Here is a 19,193-nt window from a genome sequence, read left to right as displayed (position 1 = left end):
AAATGTTTACAGGACGGATCGACGGATGGTGTGTGGAGTAAAGGAATTAGGTTCATGTCCAGTTTATAGATTGTTCTACCAAGCTGTGGGTCCCTGATAAAGCAAAGCGGTGGGCACTGATTTAGAACCTGCCAATCATTAGTCCCTATCCAGTAACGGTGCACAGTTTTATCGCAGCATAAAGTAGAACTTGGAGGCAGAGCAAGAAAACCTGTGATAATATTGGCAAAACTGTGAAACTGTTACAGGGGCTGTGGGGGGGGAAGAGGAAAAATGGAACAGATGCCGTCATAGATTTGGCACCAAACAAAATTGCTGCCTCCCTTTGTTAATCGAGACCTCTTACGTTTGGTTGAGTAATTTTGTTTGTGTGAAAACAAAAGTGTAATTAACAGTTACGTCTCCCATGCCAGGGCAAAAAAGAAATAAATAATAATAATAATAATAATAATTGAATATGTCAGCGGAATTGGAGCTGAACGAACATTTTGTTAAAGAGGGCTCAGATCGTCTCTGGACTGATGTATTAACCAGGCGTGTTGAAGAAAACAAAAGTGTAAGCAAATTGCATCAGGCGTTGTTTTTGTGTTTATTGTTTTTGTGTTTATTGCGGTCTGAAATTAACAGCCTCTTTCTAGAAAAATTAAATGGAAATTAAAGTTTTGCGCTACAGAGGTGCAAGTGTGGGAAAAAAAAATTAAATATTATGTTTTGAAATGTTAGACGTAAGCTGAGATTTGTCGTCATCAATAAGGCAGTCCTGGATAAAATAATCCAAAAGCTTAAAGGGGTGATATTGTGCGGTGATTTTTTTTTTTTTTTTTGTTTGTTTGTTTTTTGGAGGCACAAGCAAAATAGCATGGTGGTGGAAGTATTACGCTGTGGAAATAACGTTGCTTTAGATGGAACTAGAGTTGCACATATGATTGAAACCTCCAGGTATCTTCTGAAAAGCTTAAGAAATTGAGGTTTTTAATATTTCAAACATCGCACCGCTAGAATAAAAATAAATAAATGTTTAAACATCCAACTCTCCCCTACTGGGCTTTAATTATGAGTATGGATTTTCTTTTTAATAACATTTTTAGACCAGTTAATAAAACACTGGGTGTCAGTTCAATTTCGACATGCTAATGCACTCGCAAAGACCGAAAAAACCCCAATCAATGTGGTGCTCCGAGCAATATATGATTACCTTCATGATGAGCACTGTCTTGTTCGCTTTCCAACTTCTTCTTCTTTGGACTTTTGTGTGTGGAAAGATCTTTAATCACTGTCCCTCAGTTTCAAATTATATGTTTTGCTTTGTTGGGAAAATGGGTTTGGTTCAGGCTGCTGAGAAAAATAAGTACTGCTGTCATAGTTTAAAGATAATATTTAGCGGATTTTCGCTTGTTTTATTTTGTTTTCCCTGGCAGACAATTTATAACAAGATCGTGAGAATCGGATTGATTTGAACCTGGGTGAAAATAATCTTTAGCGCTACGCTGTCTGGGCCTCAGTCATTTCTGACATCTTGGCACCAGATTCTCTCTCTCTCTCTCTTTTTTTTTCTCACAGCATCTTTGGCTGGACGCTAGAAGAACAATACGTCTCGACACACATTTTTCTCCTTCATGCCACAACAAGTGACCTGTGACAGCCTCTTTGAGCAGATTGTATCCACTCAAATAGATCCAACAAATATATCTTATTACGGCCCACGGGGATTTTCCCTGAAGAATATCCTCAACCGCGGGGTGAAAAGTCTTGTTCCGCTTGGTGGGGGAAAAAAGGTCGGATCAAATCCAATCCTTGTGCAGCAACCACAGAACTAAAGCCAGAATGTGACCAGAAAGGTTTCTCTTTTTTTTATCTTGTTTTTTTTTTCCACTGAAACCAACCATTCTGTTCAACAAAGGCTTGTTTTCTTCTCAGACTCCCTTTACTGGGTTATTTTTGGAGCCTAATGTGTTTTTGGTCTCATAAAAGAGGAATTGTTATATTGCTTTGTGCTGCAGAATATTGTTAAGACATCTCCACAGGCAACTGTGTAAATATCAATATACTTGTTGCAGATAAATTGTCCAGTCTGCTCTACTTAAAGGTGTACGCTAAAGTGCATTAGGAGGACATCAATATCTGGCAGCACCAACCCACTTCAAGTTGAATAGAAGAAAAAAAAAAAAAACAGTGAGAAATGCAGATGAATCTGACGGGCTGGATACAGATATGTAATATTCCATGTCACTCTGTATTGTTACAAAGCTGTCAACAGAAAACACCTAATACATTTATAGAAAGATACATATGGAATGCCCAGCCCAGACTTTGACTTGGCCGTTATAGTTTGGCCATCAGTCTGCTAGAAAAGGCATGTCCAACGTGTCCAATCGAAGCAAAGCTGCATCAATTTGCTCGGCTTGCAAATCGATGCAGGTAGAGACTTTTTTCTTTGTGATTAGGAAAAAAAATGTTCTCATGGTGGAAAACGTTAAGTACAACAAAAATTACTCATCTTTTAGCTACCACCCTGTTTTCATTCTCTTGATAGTAAACAGGACCACATCTATTGAAGGACTTTTTTTCTCAAAAGCATACTTTGGTGCACCCGAATCTGCTTCTAATTAACTTTGCTAATAATTCCCTGGGTGGCAAACATTTTAAAGAAACAGTGACCTAAATTCTGTTGTTGTTGTTATTGTTGAGAATAGAAATTGTTTTGTTTTGTTATGTTTCTTTTCTTAAAGGAATATGCAAACCAGATGCCTTTCTGTTAATAAGGGAAACGTGGAAACCCTGTTTTTGATCAAACACATCACATTTACTATAGAAAGTCTGCCTTTTTTTTTAATTACAGTATCACATGCTTAGTTTATATTTTACCATGTTAAATTTTAACTTTAGAAAATACATTTTTTTTCCTATGAGTACTTTTGATTTGAGAAATTTGTCCCATGGGACAAAACCTTTGGGCACCATGGTTTTGCAGTCTCTAAAATGTTTTCTTTCAGGGTTGCTCTTCGTCTTATTACATCTGGCCAATTCATCTATCCATGTGAATGAAAACCATCCCCACAGCATAATGCTGCCACCACCATGTTCCAGAAAGAGCATGGCGTGTTCGAGATGGTGGATTGTTCCTAAGAAACTAAAAGTTGGGTTTTCATCTTTACGTTTCATTTTTCAGTATGATGAAGATCGCATCTTTACAAGGGTTGCTAATAACTGAAGGTTGTCGTATGGGAATTGTTTCTTTTTTTTTTTTTAACAGATTTAAGAGTTTAATCCATTCTAAATCTTCATAACATTATAGCAAACCTTGAAGTAAAACAAACTAAGCAAACATAAAATACATTTCAAGCTCAATTAATCTGATTAACGGCATAAAAATCCGTTTTTAACCCTACTTGATAAAAAAAACAAACAAAAAAAAAAACTGCCTGTATACAGTTTAATGTCGATGTATAGACAGATACTGGATTCTGGTGACAACTGCATTATAATTGCAAATTGTACAGAATTTATTGCAGCACTCAAGCAACACGTCGATAACTGCAGTGGCCCCCGTTGTCATACAAGGAAAATGTGATTTCACTTGCGCTCATATTTCTGTGAGCGTGATCAATAGATATAATCTGCTAATGGGGTGAGTTTCTGTCCAATGGCCTTACGTATTCTGGAGAAAAATCTGCTCACCGAGGTACTTTTTGAGCCAATGTCCTTTTTATACTCGTCCAAATGCTTGGCACTACACACTCATATGGCCTGATAGCCTGGCAGTGGCTAATGTGTGCAAATTGTCATTGGGGGTCTTTTTATATCAAGCACCAGTGCTCAGCACTTCTTTAGAAGGTGACTTCAGCATTTCTTTCCCTTCCATCTCATTTAGTGTGTAGATCCATTGTTGAATATACAGTACGGGTCTGTAAAGCAGAAATTGCCCTTGTCTTAGTGAATGTCCTTGAGATAGCAGCTTTCAGCGAGGTAGAATAGGATAAGTGAGGGAAATAAGTTAGAACTTTTCCCCCCTTTTTTTGTATTAATCTCACCTTTCAGGTATGACTTTCATATATTGCATATGGTGTCTTTGTGCTCAAGTTATATTGCATTTGGTCTATTAACTGTAGTTGTACTCGCGTAGAGGACTTTTGGTGCCCTTTAAATAGGTTTTGTGCAACAATAAAATAACCTACAAGTCATTAAAACATACATTTCTAGCACAAATGATGCTTCAAATGGATTTTTACAACAATTAAGAATTTTTGAATGAGATTGGAAATTAAATGAGATTCTTCCCAATTTTACACCCTCTTTCCAGCCTCATTCACCATCTTCTGCTTATCCAAAAATGTGTCACTGAAGGCATGTTTGGGAAACCCAAACATGCAGCATTGAACCTGGGTGTCCTCCCAGTGTGACGTGACCAGGAAACCCCCCCAACGACAATAATTATAAGTAAGACTTTTCATTATGATAGGGGTGAAGACATCCAATTACAACCAGTCAAAGGTCAAAAATGCTCTGGTTTGCAAGTTCGCTATAATTTTACACATTTCAACTTGGTAGGTTTCAGGGGTCAGTGGGTTAAATAGTCGGTTCTCTCTCCTTCTAACAGATGGCATTAAGGTACTCCTATGATCCCGGTGGCCATGTTGTCTGCTTTTACATATTGGCCTCATGGAAGGGGTCAGACTTGAAGTGTTTTGGGATTGTATTGGCAAATAGTCCCAAAAATCAGCAAACATATCCTGGACTAGGGAGTAGGATGTTTCTGAACCCAACTTGTGGGAAAGTGACCAGTCAAAACATCTGGTAGTCCAGCCTTGGCTAAATATAACCAGTTTTGACATTTTCTTTAGACATACGGCTTCATATTTGATGGTCAGAAATCCCAGGAAATTTGATTTGTGGTAAATAAGGGAACACAGACTGCATGTATTTAACTTTTACAGACCAATCATGTTGTCAGGTATGCAACCTCTTGGCAAGTCATCTCAACACAAACCTAAAACATTTTTTTTTTTTTACTTCTTCTTCTTCTTCATTTGCACAAAGCAGCTCAGAGTTTATGTTGTGGTACTATTAAATCTGGTCCTCTGTGAAAAATGTTTTTAGGTTGAAAATGGTCCTACAATTACTAAAAATGCAAACATGGCACATGGGAAAAACCTCCAGCCACTTGGCCCCGGCTTCATTAATTATCTCAATCTTTACTTTTAATGCTTTGTCAATAGCCCAACTTTTCCACAAAAAAACAAAAAACAAACAGCAACTGTGATTAAACTGCGATTAATCTGATTTAATTTAAATCTCCGGCTTTCAAAGGACAATACTGCCGCAGCTCTGTTGAGGAGCCTTGTTAATAACGGCGAAAGCTACCAGATGTATTCAATTTCCCTGCCCTTTATTTATTGTCACAGTGGTAATTCGCTTCACAGCGAAATAAATGAGGATAGGAGCAGCTTGAGAACATCAGAACACTTGTTTATTTTATCTAAATCACGCAATCTGCAAGAGGGAAAAAAAATAGTTTTCAGATACCAAACTGCTGATGTTAAGACTTTGTGGTCTTTTTCAGTGAGCGTGAGCTTGCAAAGCAGCAGTAAAATGTACTTCTGGGCTAAGTGGCAATGCATTCAAAAGGCCAGAAAGTGTTGAAACAGTCCATTAATTTTAAATGCTACGCCTGGAGTCATATTAGCTTCCTGCTAGGAGGCTGCAGACCAGTTTCACGTAGGATGAGTTGGGTTTGACGACACGTTTTGTTTACAAGACGGATATAAATCCAGAATCTTTGCTAAAATTAAAAAAAAAAGCCAAAACATCTTTAAACCACTCTGTGTTCTCCAGTTACTTTTACTCAGAAGCAAAACATGCTGCAGCGTTGGACGTTTTTAAAGGACAGCTAAATTAAGGTCTCCCATGCATTTTGTTTCTGAATACATTGCAATTTTTACAGCAGCTGCATTTAGTTTCGCATGGGTTGTCACATCCAATTACTGTATTCAACAAGCATCCATGCTTGTAGGCCTGCTTTTGGCTATTGTGTTTGATCAGGTGTGCTTTGGACTTGCTGTAGAAATCTACTAATTGTGTCTTTGACCTTGAACAGGCTGCAGGGACAGGAAATACCTCCAATTAATTCCCTTTTCCCCTCTTCAGTGTCTTACATTTGAGCAGGCATCGGAGTTTCTAAAGCGATAAGGCATTTTACAATTCTGTTTAGTCATTGAACAACTGAAAATCTTTATTTTTGTAAAAAAAAAAAAAAGAAAGAAAGAAAGTACTTTGAAGTAAAATTACTTTTTGATGGTTATTCTCTTACTGCGACTTAAGTTATTTCTGAGACTGAACGTCTTCCATAAGTTAACACTCATATTTTTTGCCAGCCTTTGAGTATTTAAAAAAAAAGATCAGAAATCTTTCTTTAAACTCTAAGTTAAAATACTTAACTTACCTTTAGTACCTGAAACCCCAGACCCGTGGGATGGTGTTTCTGACAGCACTGCCCTTTCATATCTTGGCTGCTACAACCATCTCCAGGTACTCCACTTTTCTCCTGCAGTCCAAAATCTTGCATGTTGGATTCATTGGAGATGCTAAATTAGGGCTTAGTTGCACGGCTGTTTGAATATTGTCTGTTTTTCCGAGTGTCTCTGTTATAGTAATAATCATAAAACCTTTATATTTAGTCAAGAAAGTCCCATTGAGGTACATCTGTTCTTCCGTGACGTTGTGGTCAAAATGACGGCAAAACCAGATTTTCACACAGTTAAACGTGATCAGAAAAAGTCAACTGTAGGAGTTGGTATATAAGTAAAAGACAGATGTTAGACCTGTGATGGACCAACCAGGATCAACCCCAGCCAACCGTAACCCTAAACCAGTCTGAGCACTTTTAGGCGCTGACTGACTTGACCTTTTTTTTTTTGTTGTTGTTGTTTTTATTTCATTTTATTGTTTGAGCCGCTAGTGGCTTTTATTGAGTAGTATTCAGACAAGAAAGGGAGTGAAGAGAGAATGGGGGAATGCATGGAGCAAATGGCCCGGGTCCAGTCGTCAAACCCGGGACTGTAGCCACAGTTTATGGAGCGTCTGCTCTACCTGCTTCACCTGCAGCGCTCCAACATTATTATTTTTTTTTTTACCCCCATTGAAAACATTTCTTTCTCCATGCAGACTGTAGAGTTCCCCATAAAAACACTGAAATTTGAATACCCACCCAGGAGTTGCAGTAATGTTCACATTGGAGAGACATAAAAACACAAAGGAAGAACATTCTGAGCACGACTAAAGATTTTTATGGAACCACAGCTCGTCTTTTCATTCTGATTTACAGTACAAAATAAGTGAAATACTCAGCACAGTCGTCATTGAATTATTTTCATATTTTTAACCGATTCAATTGGCCACTGACAAAGTTGTGAGATCTTGTTTCACAGTTTTTAAAGCAATTTCTTGCTTTAGGTCTGGACGTAAAAGATGCCTTGAGCAAAGCACGATAGAGATAGTTTTGCTATTGCTGTTTTTGTGTGTGTTTTAAGTTGGCCTCTGTGTTCCTATAAATGATTCAGTTTGGGTTTGGTCTTACTATTTTGAACTAGAGAAGATTAAATACAGTCCACAATTTTTCTTCAAAACTGAAAAATTACTTTTACAATATAGCATGAAATCTGAAACTGTTAGTTGATGTGATTGGTAGTATTTTTTCAAATTTTCCAATTCCAATTTTGTTTGGGGAAAAAAAGATTACATCAGTCCCACCAAAATCTTCTTGGTGAGAGAAGATTTATTTTATTTTTGTTAAAAAAAACAACAAAAAAAAACAAAAGAATGGTACTTACCCTTGTTGGTAAGTCGCATCACCCATATTCTCTGGTTTTTCTATGTGGGTGAAAGAAGCAAGTGTATCAGAGAAATGGATTAGGTAAATATCTGTCTTTGGATGAATAGAAGTAAAAAAATAAAAACTAAAAACTGACTTTTTAATGACCCCAGAGCAGAACTCTCAGAGATGACCGAATTATAAGTTCTGTGAATTACAAGACACTTCTTACGTCTCTGGTTCAGGATATGCACAGTGGCTTTGATGTGTTGACCTCATGCTGAAGCGATTTTGCTTACCAACGCTCTCTTTGTTTCTGGTTGACCTCTTCATACTACACTTTTCCCTCCACTCAACTTTCTACGAATGTGTTTGACTGCATCAATCTGAACAGTTTTCTGCAATGACTTGGTACGAGCTTCTTGACCTTTTGTAGCTTTCCACCCTTGTAAAGGCTTGAACTTTTCCGCTTTGGGTAATTAATCTATATAACACGAGTTTTACCTTCTGAAATGTCTGAAACACTATTTCAGTTTCACACCAGTTCAGGCAAGGACGCACTGACAAGAGTCGGGAAAGTTTTGCAGTTCAGTATGAAGTCACTTGTTTGCAATGCGGTCTTATTTCTGAGAAGATTTATCCACAGAAGTGGTTTTCCATGCCAGACAACCAAAGGCGGTGTTGGATGACGGCCACATTTGTCGTTTTGCTGCATGCAGTACATGGCATCTCAAAGCGGGTTTCAAACTGATGACGCCTCATGAAAATTTAATGAAGGAGCGATTTTCAAAAACAAACAGCGCCGCTTACGAAAGCAAGGGAAGATATTAATTAGCCGCATCGCAGCGGGAAAAGGAAGACTTAAAGGTGTGCATTAGCCTCGTTGGCAGTCAGAATAAGCAGGTCTTGTTTGGGAGTTTAAGACTTGGCTGTCGCTGCAGAGAGGCAGGCATTTTGCAAATTGGGATATTATGGCGCATAGAATATTTAAACGTGCAGCGTTTCAGAGATAGCCGCTTGCTACAAGCCGAACGCAGTTCGTCAAAAAGAATGGCAAGCTGCTGCAGGCTTTGTTTTGATAAAAAAAAAAAAAAAAAAACATGTTTGGAGCAAATGGGGCCCTGTGAGTTTATCATCTTTCACATCTCAACCCGCAGCGAGACGGTCCCCTGGCCCTGTTCAGGCTGAAAATTGAGACACGGACAGGAACAAGACAGCTTAGACAACACAGCGCAGCCACCTGCCATCATCAAAGAGCATCAAAGCTGCACCTCACCTGAATGGATTTGTAGTCGGGGGTGTGTCAGGGTCCCTTCTTCTTTCAGCATGCCGCCACTACAAAAAGAGGTTGACATTTCGGAAATCATATTTACCTGCATTTTGCCCACACTTAGCTGATAGGTTTATTAACACCCTGGCTGCTTGAGTCGAATAACATCCAGGAAGATTAACTTTTTTTTTTTTTGCTGCTTTTACTGCGTGTAAATAACTAATGTGTTAAAATTTTAAATGGCCACAGACGCGCCGTCCCACAAATAAGGCAGATTTAATTCACGAGCCCTTATATCTGCAGTTCAGCCTGCATAAAAAGGCTTTTTACTAGCGGCTGTTGCCCATCATAAGCTTGGTAGTCTGGTAGTCTGAAGTCATCCCTTCCGACTACAGTACTATCAGTCCATGGAGACGCCAGAAGCAATGCAAAATTTATCAGTTACTTTATTTAGGCCTGTGCATGTCTGTAAAAAGCTTGTTTAAACAGTATTCCCAGATATGGCTTGCATGAATAAATACCAGCAGCCTATACTGTGTGATTTGGTTGTCTGTTCGACATGCTAGTTTTATGCCGGAAGTTTGTTTTTTTACGCATTAATATATTGGGTCAGTTATCGGTATCAAGGTGTACCAAGTTCTTTTTAATAAGAATTTTCTCCGGATGTTCAGAGCACAGAGTAATCAGCCACATCTGTTGCTTGTCACTGCTGGTAAGCTGGCTGAAAGAAGCACGCGCGCTTCTCTCGACCCTGGCTTTGATGAGTCGTCTCCCTGCTGCTCCTGTGTGCGTGTGTGCGTGTGTGTGTGTGTGTGTGTGTGTGTGTGTGTGTGTGTGTGCTCCGTCTCCCATGAAGCAGAGGGTATTTTAATGTTTCAGTAGGGAACTAATTAAAAATTCAAGAACAGGTCCAGAGCTTTAAAGCTCATTTCTAGAGCATCTCGCTGTCGGATCGGTTCCTCTACGTACTGCGTAACCCTTTTTTTAAAACACGGCTAATTAAATCGTTTTATTCGTCTGTCACAATTTTATAAGGAAAATGACACACAGAGAATTAGCAGCATAAAAAAACCCCTTTGTTCTCAATTCACTAATTTTCTGTTACTCTACAGTCTGGCCTCATTTCTACTCCCCCGCCACCCGGTCATGGGTTCATTAAGACCACCGCCTCGCTGTCTCTGACATCTTGCCCAAAATGTCTCCAACCTGTTTTGCAGAGGACCAGCTGCCCCCTGGCTTCCCCACCATAGACATGGGCCCACAGTTAAAGGTGGTGGAGCGAACGCGCACCGCCACCATGCTCTGTGCCGCCAGCGGCAACCCCGACCCAGACATCACCTGGTTCAAAGACTTCCTCCCTGTCAACACCACCAACAACAACGGACGCATTAAGCAGCTCAGATCAGGTAGGTTTCCTCTGCTGAAAACTCAATTACCAAACAGGGAGACTCCTTTCTTTCTTTTTTTTTTCACTTTCTATCTGATCTGCTCCCACATTATATCCTCTGCTCTTTCATCCCCTCTTCTTCCTGCCCATGATTTAACTTCTCATTTGGCTTTTCGTTTTATAGGTAATGGCATTGTTTCGACTATTTCCTGTCCTCTACTTGCTGTACATCCCTGTTTGTCTGTCTTATGTGCGTCTCCCTTTGTCTTCCAGTGTTGTCATGAGCTGTTGGGATTGTTTCCTTTCTGTGTTTGCTGGCTTTCGCCCTAACCTCTGCCCACATTGCTCACTGCTGTGACTTTCTGAACAAACAATTGTTCTTAATTTTTTTCTTTTTTTTCTGCCCTTTCATCTTGGTTTTACTCTCCACTGCATTGGTGCAGTATTTCTTAGAACCATTATGCCCATTACTTACACCTTTCAGTCAACATTCGGCCACATTCAGAGCCCACAAATTAATGCACATGCTTTTAGAGTAGGAGAACACGCAGAGAAGCAATTTAATTATCCTAACATATTTGTCCTGCAGTCGATGTTTTGCTTTAAGAGCATTTCAGATTCAATGAGAAGAAGTTTATTTCTTGAAACTAATCAGCCACAGTAGTGCGTAAAACTTCATAAAGCTTTCCCTTTATCCCTTCATTCTGACTTTATACAGTGCCATGCAAAAGGGAAAAAAAAATCAAAAATGTTCAATGTCACATTTTTTTCCACCTTAAAACCACAAACTTGTCCATTTAGATTGTATTTTATTTGATAGACCAACATAAAGTAACAAACTTGAACACACTACTCCCACAAAACATAGTCTAGCATGGAAGGATCGTGCTCTGGAGATACTTTTATTCACCAATGATAAATAAACTTGCCATGGAGGAAGAGAGGAAGATGAGTGTATGTATAGTGCACTTATTCGCAATTCAGTATTTGTAGATATATATATTTTTTTTGTGGAACGTGACTCCACATTTGTGGAAAATCCACTTATTCACAGTTTTTTTATTTTTTTATTTTTTACATAGCATATCTAAACTATTCCAAAAAATGCAGAGCATGCATGGATTTGCAGAGCAGCCAATCCAGGAGAAACATTTAATTTTCTTTGGTGGTGATGTTGTGCACCTAAACGTAAAGATAAGGAAGACTGTAGATGTAGACTTCTTCATTGGAGCTGCATCTGTTTTCCCTGTGGGCATGTAAAGGTACATTTGATGCTTGAACAATTGAAATTGGTATTTATAAAGGTTTATGTTGGGGTTTCAAGTATTGACATATGATTGTGGTTTCTAACCTTGTAAATACCAGGGTTTAACTGTCAATAATAGATAAGGCAGAAGACTTCACCTTTAGCCCGTTTAATAAGATAATCACTCTAAATGTACAGCCAGAGCTACAATAAAGTGGTTTAGAGGAAATGATATTCATTTCTTTGAATGGCCTAATCAAAGTCCTGACCAAGCCCTGTTGTAAATCTCTGGCGAGATTTGAAAGTTGTCCTTTAAATGCCCACCAGTCAGTCTATCTGGATAAGCTTTTTTTTTTTTTTTTTTATTTTTTTATAAAAGACATTGTAAAACGTTCAGAAGAATATTCCAGACTATTTGTAGGCGTAAAGAAGCGCATCTTTTTGGATTTTATTAGTGAAAATGAAAAATGCCATTTCAGTTTCAGCACTACTTTCTCTTGGTCTATCACTTTAAATGCCGGTTGCAGTTACTGGTTGTAACGAGACAAAATGTGAGAAAGCCGAAGTGGAGCGAATACCTTTGCAAGGCACTGTAGTCCCTGCTTTAATGTGTAAATGCCAGTTTTGTTTTCATTTAATATATCAATAGAAAACAACTATTCTAACTTTTAACCAGTTCTGTCCAGCTGATAACCCAATAGCATAACTTCTTAAATTGGACGTCTTGTCTGTTTGACCACCTGTCTTCACAGATTTCACAGCTTTCCTTTTGTTAACTCATCGTGTTAACCTGACTTGTTTTTTTTGTTGTTTATTTTTGTTTCAGTAGAACTGTGTCAGATTAACCTTAACTTCTAACTTGCGACTTTTATTCACGTGCAGTTTGCTAAAGCATTAACCAAACCTTGTTAACTAAACGTACTTAAGGAGTATAATCATAATTCTTATGCTGTCTTTCTTCTCTCTATATTTTTAAATTCTACAGAATCCTTTGGTAAGTGCTTAGCTCCAAAGCACACATCACCCCCACTAATTTCCATGTTCCAACAACTATTAAAATGCATGGCATGCATTTTACTAACAGATAGCTTAGAGTGTCAGGGCTAGAAAACACACACAAACACACACGCACACACACACACTCTCCCCTTACCCTCACAATGTGTAACTGTCTTACTGCTATTAATACCACTGCCAGCTGTAATACCACCTTATCTTGAGAATTTTAACCATCAAGCTTCAGGCTACTGTGTTGTGAGAGAGTATTTGCCCCTTACAAATCTCTTCTGTTCTTGATTTTTTTTATTTATTTATTTTCTTTTGGTCGCTTTTAAATGTTTCAGATCTTCACACAAAGTGTAATATCAGACAAATATCAGCTTTATCTGGGGCTGGGTCGGGGGGAAAACAGCCCACTTGGGCCCCTCCGAGAGAACCTCTGATCTTTAAATAAGTGCCCTTCAGCTGCTTGTATCCACGATCTCATTCTTTTGGCATCATGACTGTAGATGAGGGTGGGAACCAGGCATGGAGGGTTCAAGACTGATCTCTCCTGCTTTTTTCCCCTTGTCTTTGGCTCTGTCTTGGTCTCTGAAGACACAGCCTTGACTCCATGGCCGATATGATGACAAGTCTTTATTACTCTCTATGCAACTACTGTGCAATGGAGCTGATGAATTCAGTTTAGAGAATGCGTATCAATGCGTGGCTGCATTTAATAACTTAAATATTAGTTAATTATGGCAATTATTTGCTTAATACCAACAAGAAATGTTGGCTGAGAAACTAACCATTTCCCCATTAATTCTTGCGTTTTGTGGTGCCTTCCTCCCCAAAGAAAAAGTGTCCTAAAATACTATTTGAACTCTAAATATTCAGTCTCGTTTTTGGAGAGTTCGGTCTCAGTCTAATAAGAACTGGTCTTGACTCCATTCCTAGTAGGAATATAAATCAACCAGATAAATCAAGAACTTTTCCTTTCGATTTTGCTTTTTCTTGACTACGACAAAGCAGTACAGCACTCGCATCGCTACAGATTTCACACCAATCTACCACTCTTTTTTTTCACGATTCATGAACAAGACCTCTTGGGATAGAACCTTATGCCCAACCTGGAGGAAGCACTCTTATACATTGCATTATAAAGGCACTGCTTTGTAATGTGGATGACTCGTTGGGACTGCAACAGAATGAATTCGGCTCTTGAGCAAAAAACCCTGAATGAAAATGTCCGGCTACCACTTTGTGACGTTAACCTCAAGTGCACTTGTTTTATGCTGCAGGGGCAATAATGCAACAGACACCAGCAAGTCCATCACTGAATGGCTCAAAAAAAACCCATCACATTTACCTTAGCATTTTCGCCTAAAATCAGTTCCAGGTGTGGTGGTGTGACCATAAACAAGATTTATGTACTTGAAAACCTTCTAATACGAATTAAAACAGTGATGTAAATGCGTCATCGCCAGCATTTTTGCTACCAATGGTGGTGCAAACAGTTATCAGGTTTAGGTTCCCATTGCTGTTTCATGCAGGGTCAGATTCCCTGAGAAATTAAATAATTTCTTGAAAACCACTTGTTGTATTTGCTCAGGGAGTAATTGTCAGATGTTAAAATTTGTTTGAGATCTGAAACATTTTAACGTGACAAAATTAAGTTAAAAAAAAAACAAAAAAAAAACGAAGAAATCTGAAAGAGGGTAATTATTTTTTCATAGTACTGTAAGTATTGTCGCATACTGACCTGAATAATAATCAATCCTCACATGTTTGTTCCTCACTCACTTATCCACTACTTTAATGTTTTAACACCAGCACCTTAAGTAGGGAAAAAGTCCCCAAGAGCTTTTAGGGAGGCGGCCAGCTTTACCTCTAGATCAAAGCCAAAGGTCCGCCCGCTTTCAGTCTCATGTACAAAGTCCTGAAAAGTCTTTTCCCCCTCAGTAGATGGTCTTCAGAAGCCACTTTGGGAAAAAAAAAAAAAAAAAAAAAAAAAACGGCACCACCTCCCCCCCCACGTGTTTCACAAGATCTTCTGACTTTATGATTTTTCTATGATGAATCCTGTCTTTTCTCTGCCAATAGAGTACAGAAAGAAAAGTTCTCTCTTCTTCTCTCTCCTCTCTCTTTCCTGTAGTACCTTTATTTACGTACCCTGTTGAGTCTAATTTGATTCTTCTTCCAAAGCCCCCCAACCTCTATCTACTCGTACTAATGCTTCTTCTTTCCAATCTTATTTGCATTCATATTATCCACCCAGGTGGTACGCCAATAAGAGGTAAGAGTGCTGAACTGACGTTCAAAGAATGAAAATAATACAAATTCATTCTTGCTGTCAAGCCATCCGTACGCTCCCATTTTTGTCCTGTTTACAAAGATCGAATACCATTTCATTCACATGGACCCATCCTCCTTATTTGTCCTGGTTTTGGTTGACTAAAATTGTATTTCATCATCGTGTCTATGCCTTATTTACTCCTTTGTGTTTTGGTTTTTTTTGTTTTGTTGTTTTTTTCTTGTTCTTTTAGCTCAGTTGTGATATGCTTGCCCTGGCTCTAATAAGCATATACAATGACAATTCTGTTTTTATTTTTTTTCCTCCAAAACTATATTTTAATGCTCATTTTTGTTTTTGTTTTTTTGTTGTTTTTTTTCCTTTTTGGCCATAGCCAATCATGTGTCCCTCTTTTTTGTCCAACTAAAACAACCAAGCATTTTTCCCCCCTTAGCTGTTTCTTGTTCAGCACAAAAAAACCCCCGACATGCACAGATGCTGTGGAAGACCTAACACCACCTCTCCCAAAGACTTCTTTCTATCTTTGCAAACTATTTTTTTCCCATTTCTTCTGTTTGCTTTCCTCTCCTGTACCTCTACAAAAAAGCCCAAACAACCACTTTTTTGATAAAGTTTCTACGGTGCTTTTTTCCCACCTTCCTCTTTCACCTATTTTTCTTACTTTTCTTGGTTTTTTTTTTTTTTTTTTAATCTTTTTTGACTTTTTAATTTTTTTTTCTTCAGGGTTTGGGGAAAAGGCAAACTGTAGAGTCTGGCGAGGACCTGATTGGCTCATTTTTGCCGTGTGACATGGAGCGGGAGAGTTGTTGATGCATAAAGCCATTTTTCTTTGAGTCATGTGACACCACACTGCTGATCCCATTGGTGGATTTTTATGGGTGTCTTTTTGTGGCTAAAGCAGTGGATGGTTATACTTTCTTGTTGGCTCAGGCTGCATTTTGAATTTTGTCTTCTAATACAATTGCATTTTATTTTTCAGCTAAGGGTTGTCAGAAGGTTGTAAGTTGTGTCGACATACATTTCTTGCTAAGATTTGCATGTCAAACCTTTTGTTAGAGGGTTATATGTTGGTTCTGCCTGAATTAACGATTCAATAAACATTTTTTTTCCAGCTAATCTGAGCAGCACCAAATTTTTGCACATGCTGCTGATTTTTTTTTTTTTTTTTTTTTTTTTTTTTTACTTTTTCCAAAGAAACTTCACCCAGGTGAAGTCCAAATTACCCCATAGGCTGAATATTACAACTGATCTGTGATTGAATATGCTAAAAAAAAAAGAATCATACCTAAATTTTCTTTTTGTTTTGTTTTTCAAATTGTCCTCCCTTGTTGCGCTGCTTTCTTATACTGTAAACCTCTTTTGTTTGATCCATGTTTCCCTGAAGCAGTATCACTCATCCCCATACTGACCAGTCCAGTGACATGTTGTATATTGATGGGTTGCCCCTCTTATTCAAAGTAAAAATCGGCCGTTTGTATTTTTTGTTGTCTTTGGCGCTAGGCATGGGTCGGTATGAGGCTCTCATGGTGTCAGAACCTTGAGTTAAATGCCAAGGTTTCTTGTTATCAAGGTATTTAGATAGAAACACAAAGCAAAAAATGCAGAAGTTATTCTTACTACTGCAAAAATAATAATTGTATATCCAGATTTAAGTAAAAGTACACAATTAATATATTAACAGCACTTAACATAAGCAGAATAAGCCGGCAAATTAGTCGGTTTTAGCGCACCAAATGTAGCTTCAAAACAGTTTCTTTTTTTTTTTTTTCTTTAAATGTTTTGCATACAGTCGAAATCAGATATTTACATTCACTGGATAGCAACACACAACCATCTGTCTCATTGACTGGCATTAAATCATACAATTTTTCAGTGTCAAAGGCCAGTTAGATGTGCCAAAAGTATTTCAGTTTGCTAAATGCCAGAAATGTAAGTCAGACTTTTGCAGCTTGCTCTTTTCTCCCGTTGTTTCCAGTTGTACAGAATTCATGGCATCGATCCTCCATCTTTACTTGGCCCTGTCACTAGTGATCTCTGGGGCTAGGTCTACCATTTTCAGACATAGGCCAGCTTCTCTGCTCTTACATACACTAATATTCCCTTTTAAACAATTTGGGAAAGTCCAGATAGGAATGTCTTGGCTTATTTTAAGGCAACATCACTGCTTCCCTGTGTGGAAAAATCTCAAGAAATTGTGGACATCCACTTCTCTGGTTCATCCTTTAATGCAATTTGCAGATGCCAGAAGGTGCAACAATCGTCCGTTCACGTGAATATGTGCACTACAAGAATGTGCAGCCATCACAACATTCAGGAAGAAGATGGGTTCTGTGTCCCAGAGATGATTGTATATTTGGTAGTGAAGGTGGGCTAAAAAGAAACAAGAAAAAAACCCTCTTCCTACTGGGCTTGAAAGACCATTCAGAGAGAAAGAAGCTATTAGTAGAAACGCAACAAAAAAGTATTCAAGCAAAAAAGTTCATTTCTGAAGACATTACATAAGGTCTAAGTTTTTGGCTATTAAGATGTCAGAAAAAGAAGAAGCTTGGCAAACTTGAGAACATCATCTCAACTGAAGTATGCTGGCAGCAGCATCATGTTGTGGTGTGATTGTACACCAAGAGGAACTAATGATCCTCACAACATATATGACATAAGAACATACAATTTTGTCAAAGTATTGAAGCAATATCTCAAGATATCAGTCAGTAAATTAAAGCTTGGACCCAAAGCATACCACCGAATGAGGTACAAAGTTGCAAAAGGCCAAGACACAGGAATAGTTTGGATGAAAGAGGAATGTATTGTAGTCTTCTTTTAGCCAGCTGGCTCCCAGTGTGCAGCAAAATCTGCTTTTACACTGTAACCTAAAAAAAAAAAAAAAAATTTAAATTGTATACCTTGACACCAGAAACCAACCCATGCCTAATTGGCACTGAGATGAGCGTGTGCGTTTTTTTAACACAATCTGCCATTTTTTTACTCAGAAAAAAAAAAATCAAAATGATAGGGTATACCTTGTTTTTATGAGTTACTTTCTTTTCCGTTTTTTATTTTTTTTTTTACTCTTTTGTTGGTTTGCTACTTTAGCTCTGATAACAGAAATAAACAATCTTAGCTGTATTACAATGTTTTGCATGATTGTAATTTGCAGCTGTCCACATGCATAGAAGTCCCCATTTTACTTGAGACGCATAATAACAACTAGCAGATAAAGTCTAAAACTTAATGTCTCTGAAGCAAGTTAACCTCAGACATGAAAGGAGAATGCAGAAGACAAGTCATTTTGTTTGTGAACCGAGTTGACCACATTGCCTTTTGTTACCCTCGTTTGTTATTCCAACTAGGAGCCCTGCAGATAGAGCAAAGCGAGGAACCGGACCAGGGAAAGTACGAATGCGTGGCGACGAACAACGACGGGACTCGCTATTCTGCCCCGGCTAATCTTTACGTCAGAGGTAGGAAACGGCCTCCCTGTTTTGTTTTCGCCAAACATTAGTATCACACTGCCTTTAAAACCTGATAAGGAGCGATTAAATCGCCACATTGTCTGCAAGGGTCCGTGTGCTATGAGGTCACTGTAAGTATGCTCTATTACAGTTTATTTTCTGTTCCTTGCACTTGCCTTACCTGCACTGATTTGAACCTACAGTATTTGCTCTGTTATGTGTTTCCGGTCCGTTTCCGTTGATTAGCCCGAGTCTAACACCAGTGACGAGGCCGCTTGCAGCATGTATCTACTAATTGCTTTTAAAAAAGCTGACTGCTGGAGTTGGTGGAGGGAGTGAACGGACCTCGTTCATCAGCTCCAGCTGTGAAAAGATCCTTTTCTTTCCTCCTCCCTACTGATAAACACTAGGGCACCTGTAATCCCATTACTGAGGATGCAACTTGAAAGATTCAGGAAACGGCAATTAATTCTACTCTACGGGTATTTTTAAGTACAGTACTGTTCATCCAGCAGCCTAGACAGAGTTGTTAGGGTTTTTCCCCCCTAACTTATAATTTACTCTGGTTAAACAGCATTTAGTAATCCTTCGTTTTACCTCACTTTAGTTGAGCACAGTTAATTTAAGATATCATCAAATATATTTTAAAATGGCTAGCAGAAGAATGAATTTTCCTTTTTCCTTCAAGGAGCTTTCGGGTGATGGATCTCTTCACCTTTTAACCCAGTTCAAAGCCGTG

General features: G+C 38.5%; 1 protein-coding gene across 6 annotated transcripts in view; it reads left to right on the top strand.

The window, feature by feature from the left end:
- The window catches only part of LOC106963245 (receptor-type tyrosine-protein phosphatase delta-like), a 161,184-nt gene extending 142,246 nt beyond the window's left edge, over positions 1 to 18,938 (top strand). For 3 of the 6 annotated variants that reach the window (XM_015058049.1, XM_015058051.1, XM_015058050.1), the window contains 4 exons: positions 10,295 to 10,483; positions 12,696 to 12,704; positions 14,970 to 14,987; positions 18,353 to 18,914. In XM_015058049.1, the coding sequence (XP_014913535.1) occupies positions 10,295 to 10,483; positions 12,696 to 12,704; positions 14,970 to 14,987; positions 18,353 to 18,504 (368 nt within the window). In that variant the 3' untranslated portion in view covers positions 18,505 to 18,914. Of the gene's footprint in view, positions 1 to 10,294; positions 10,484 to 12,695; positions 12,705 to 14,969; positions 14,988 to 18,352 lie in introns of all 6 variants that reach the window. The other 3 variants (XM_015058052.1, XM_015058053.1, XM_015058054.1) reach the window with 3 other exon arrangements.
- The last annotated feature ends 255 nt before the right edge of the window (positions 18,939 to 19,193 follow it).

Source organism: Poecilia latipinna, unplaced genomic scaffold, assembly GCF_001443285.1.
Source record: "Poecilia latipinna isolate Pla-1442-1.1 unplaced genomic scaffold, P_latipinna-1.0 Scaffold1512, whole genome shotgun sequence".
Classification (NCBI taxonomy): domain Eukaryota; kingdom Metazoa; phylum Chordata; class Actinopteri; order Cyprinodontiformes; family Poeciliidae; genus Poecilia; species Poecilia latipinna.
The sequence above is the reverse complement of the archived record's forward strand: the minus strand, read 5'-3'. Positions and strand labels throughout refer to the sequence as shown.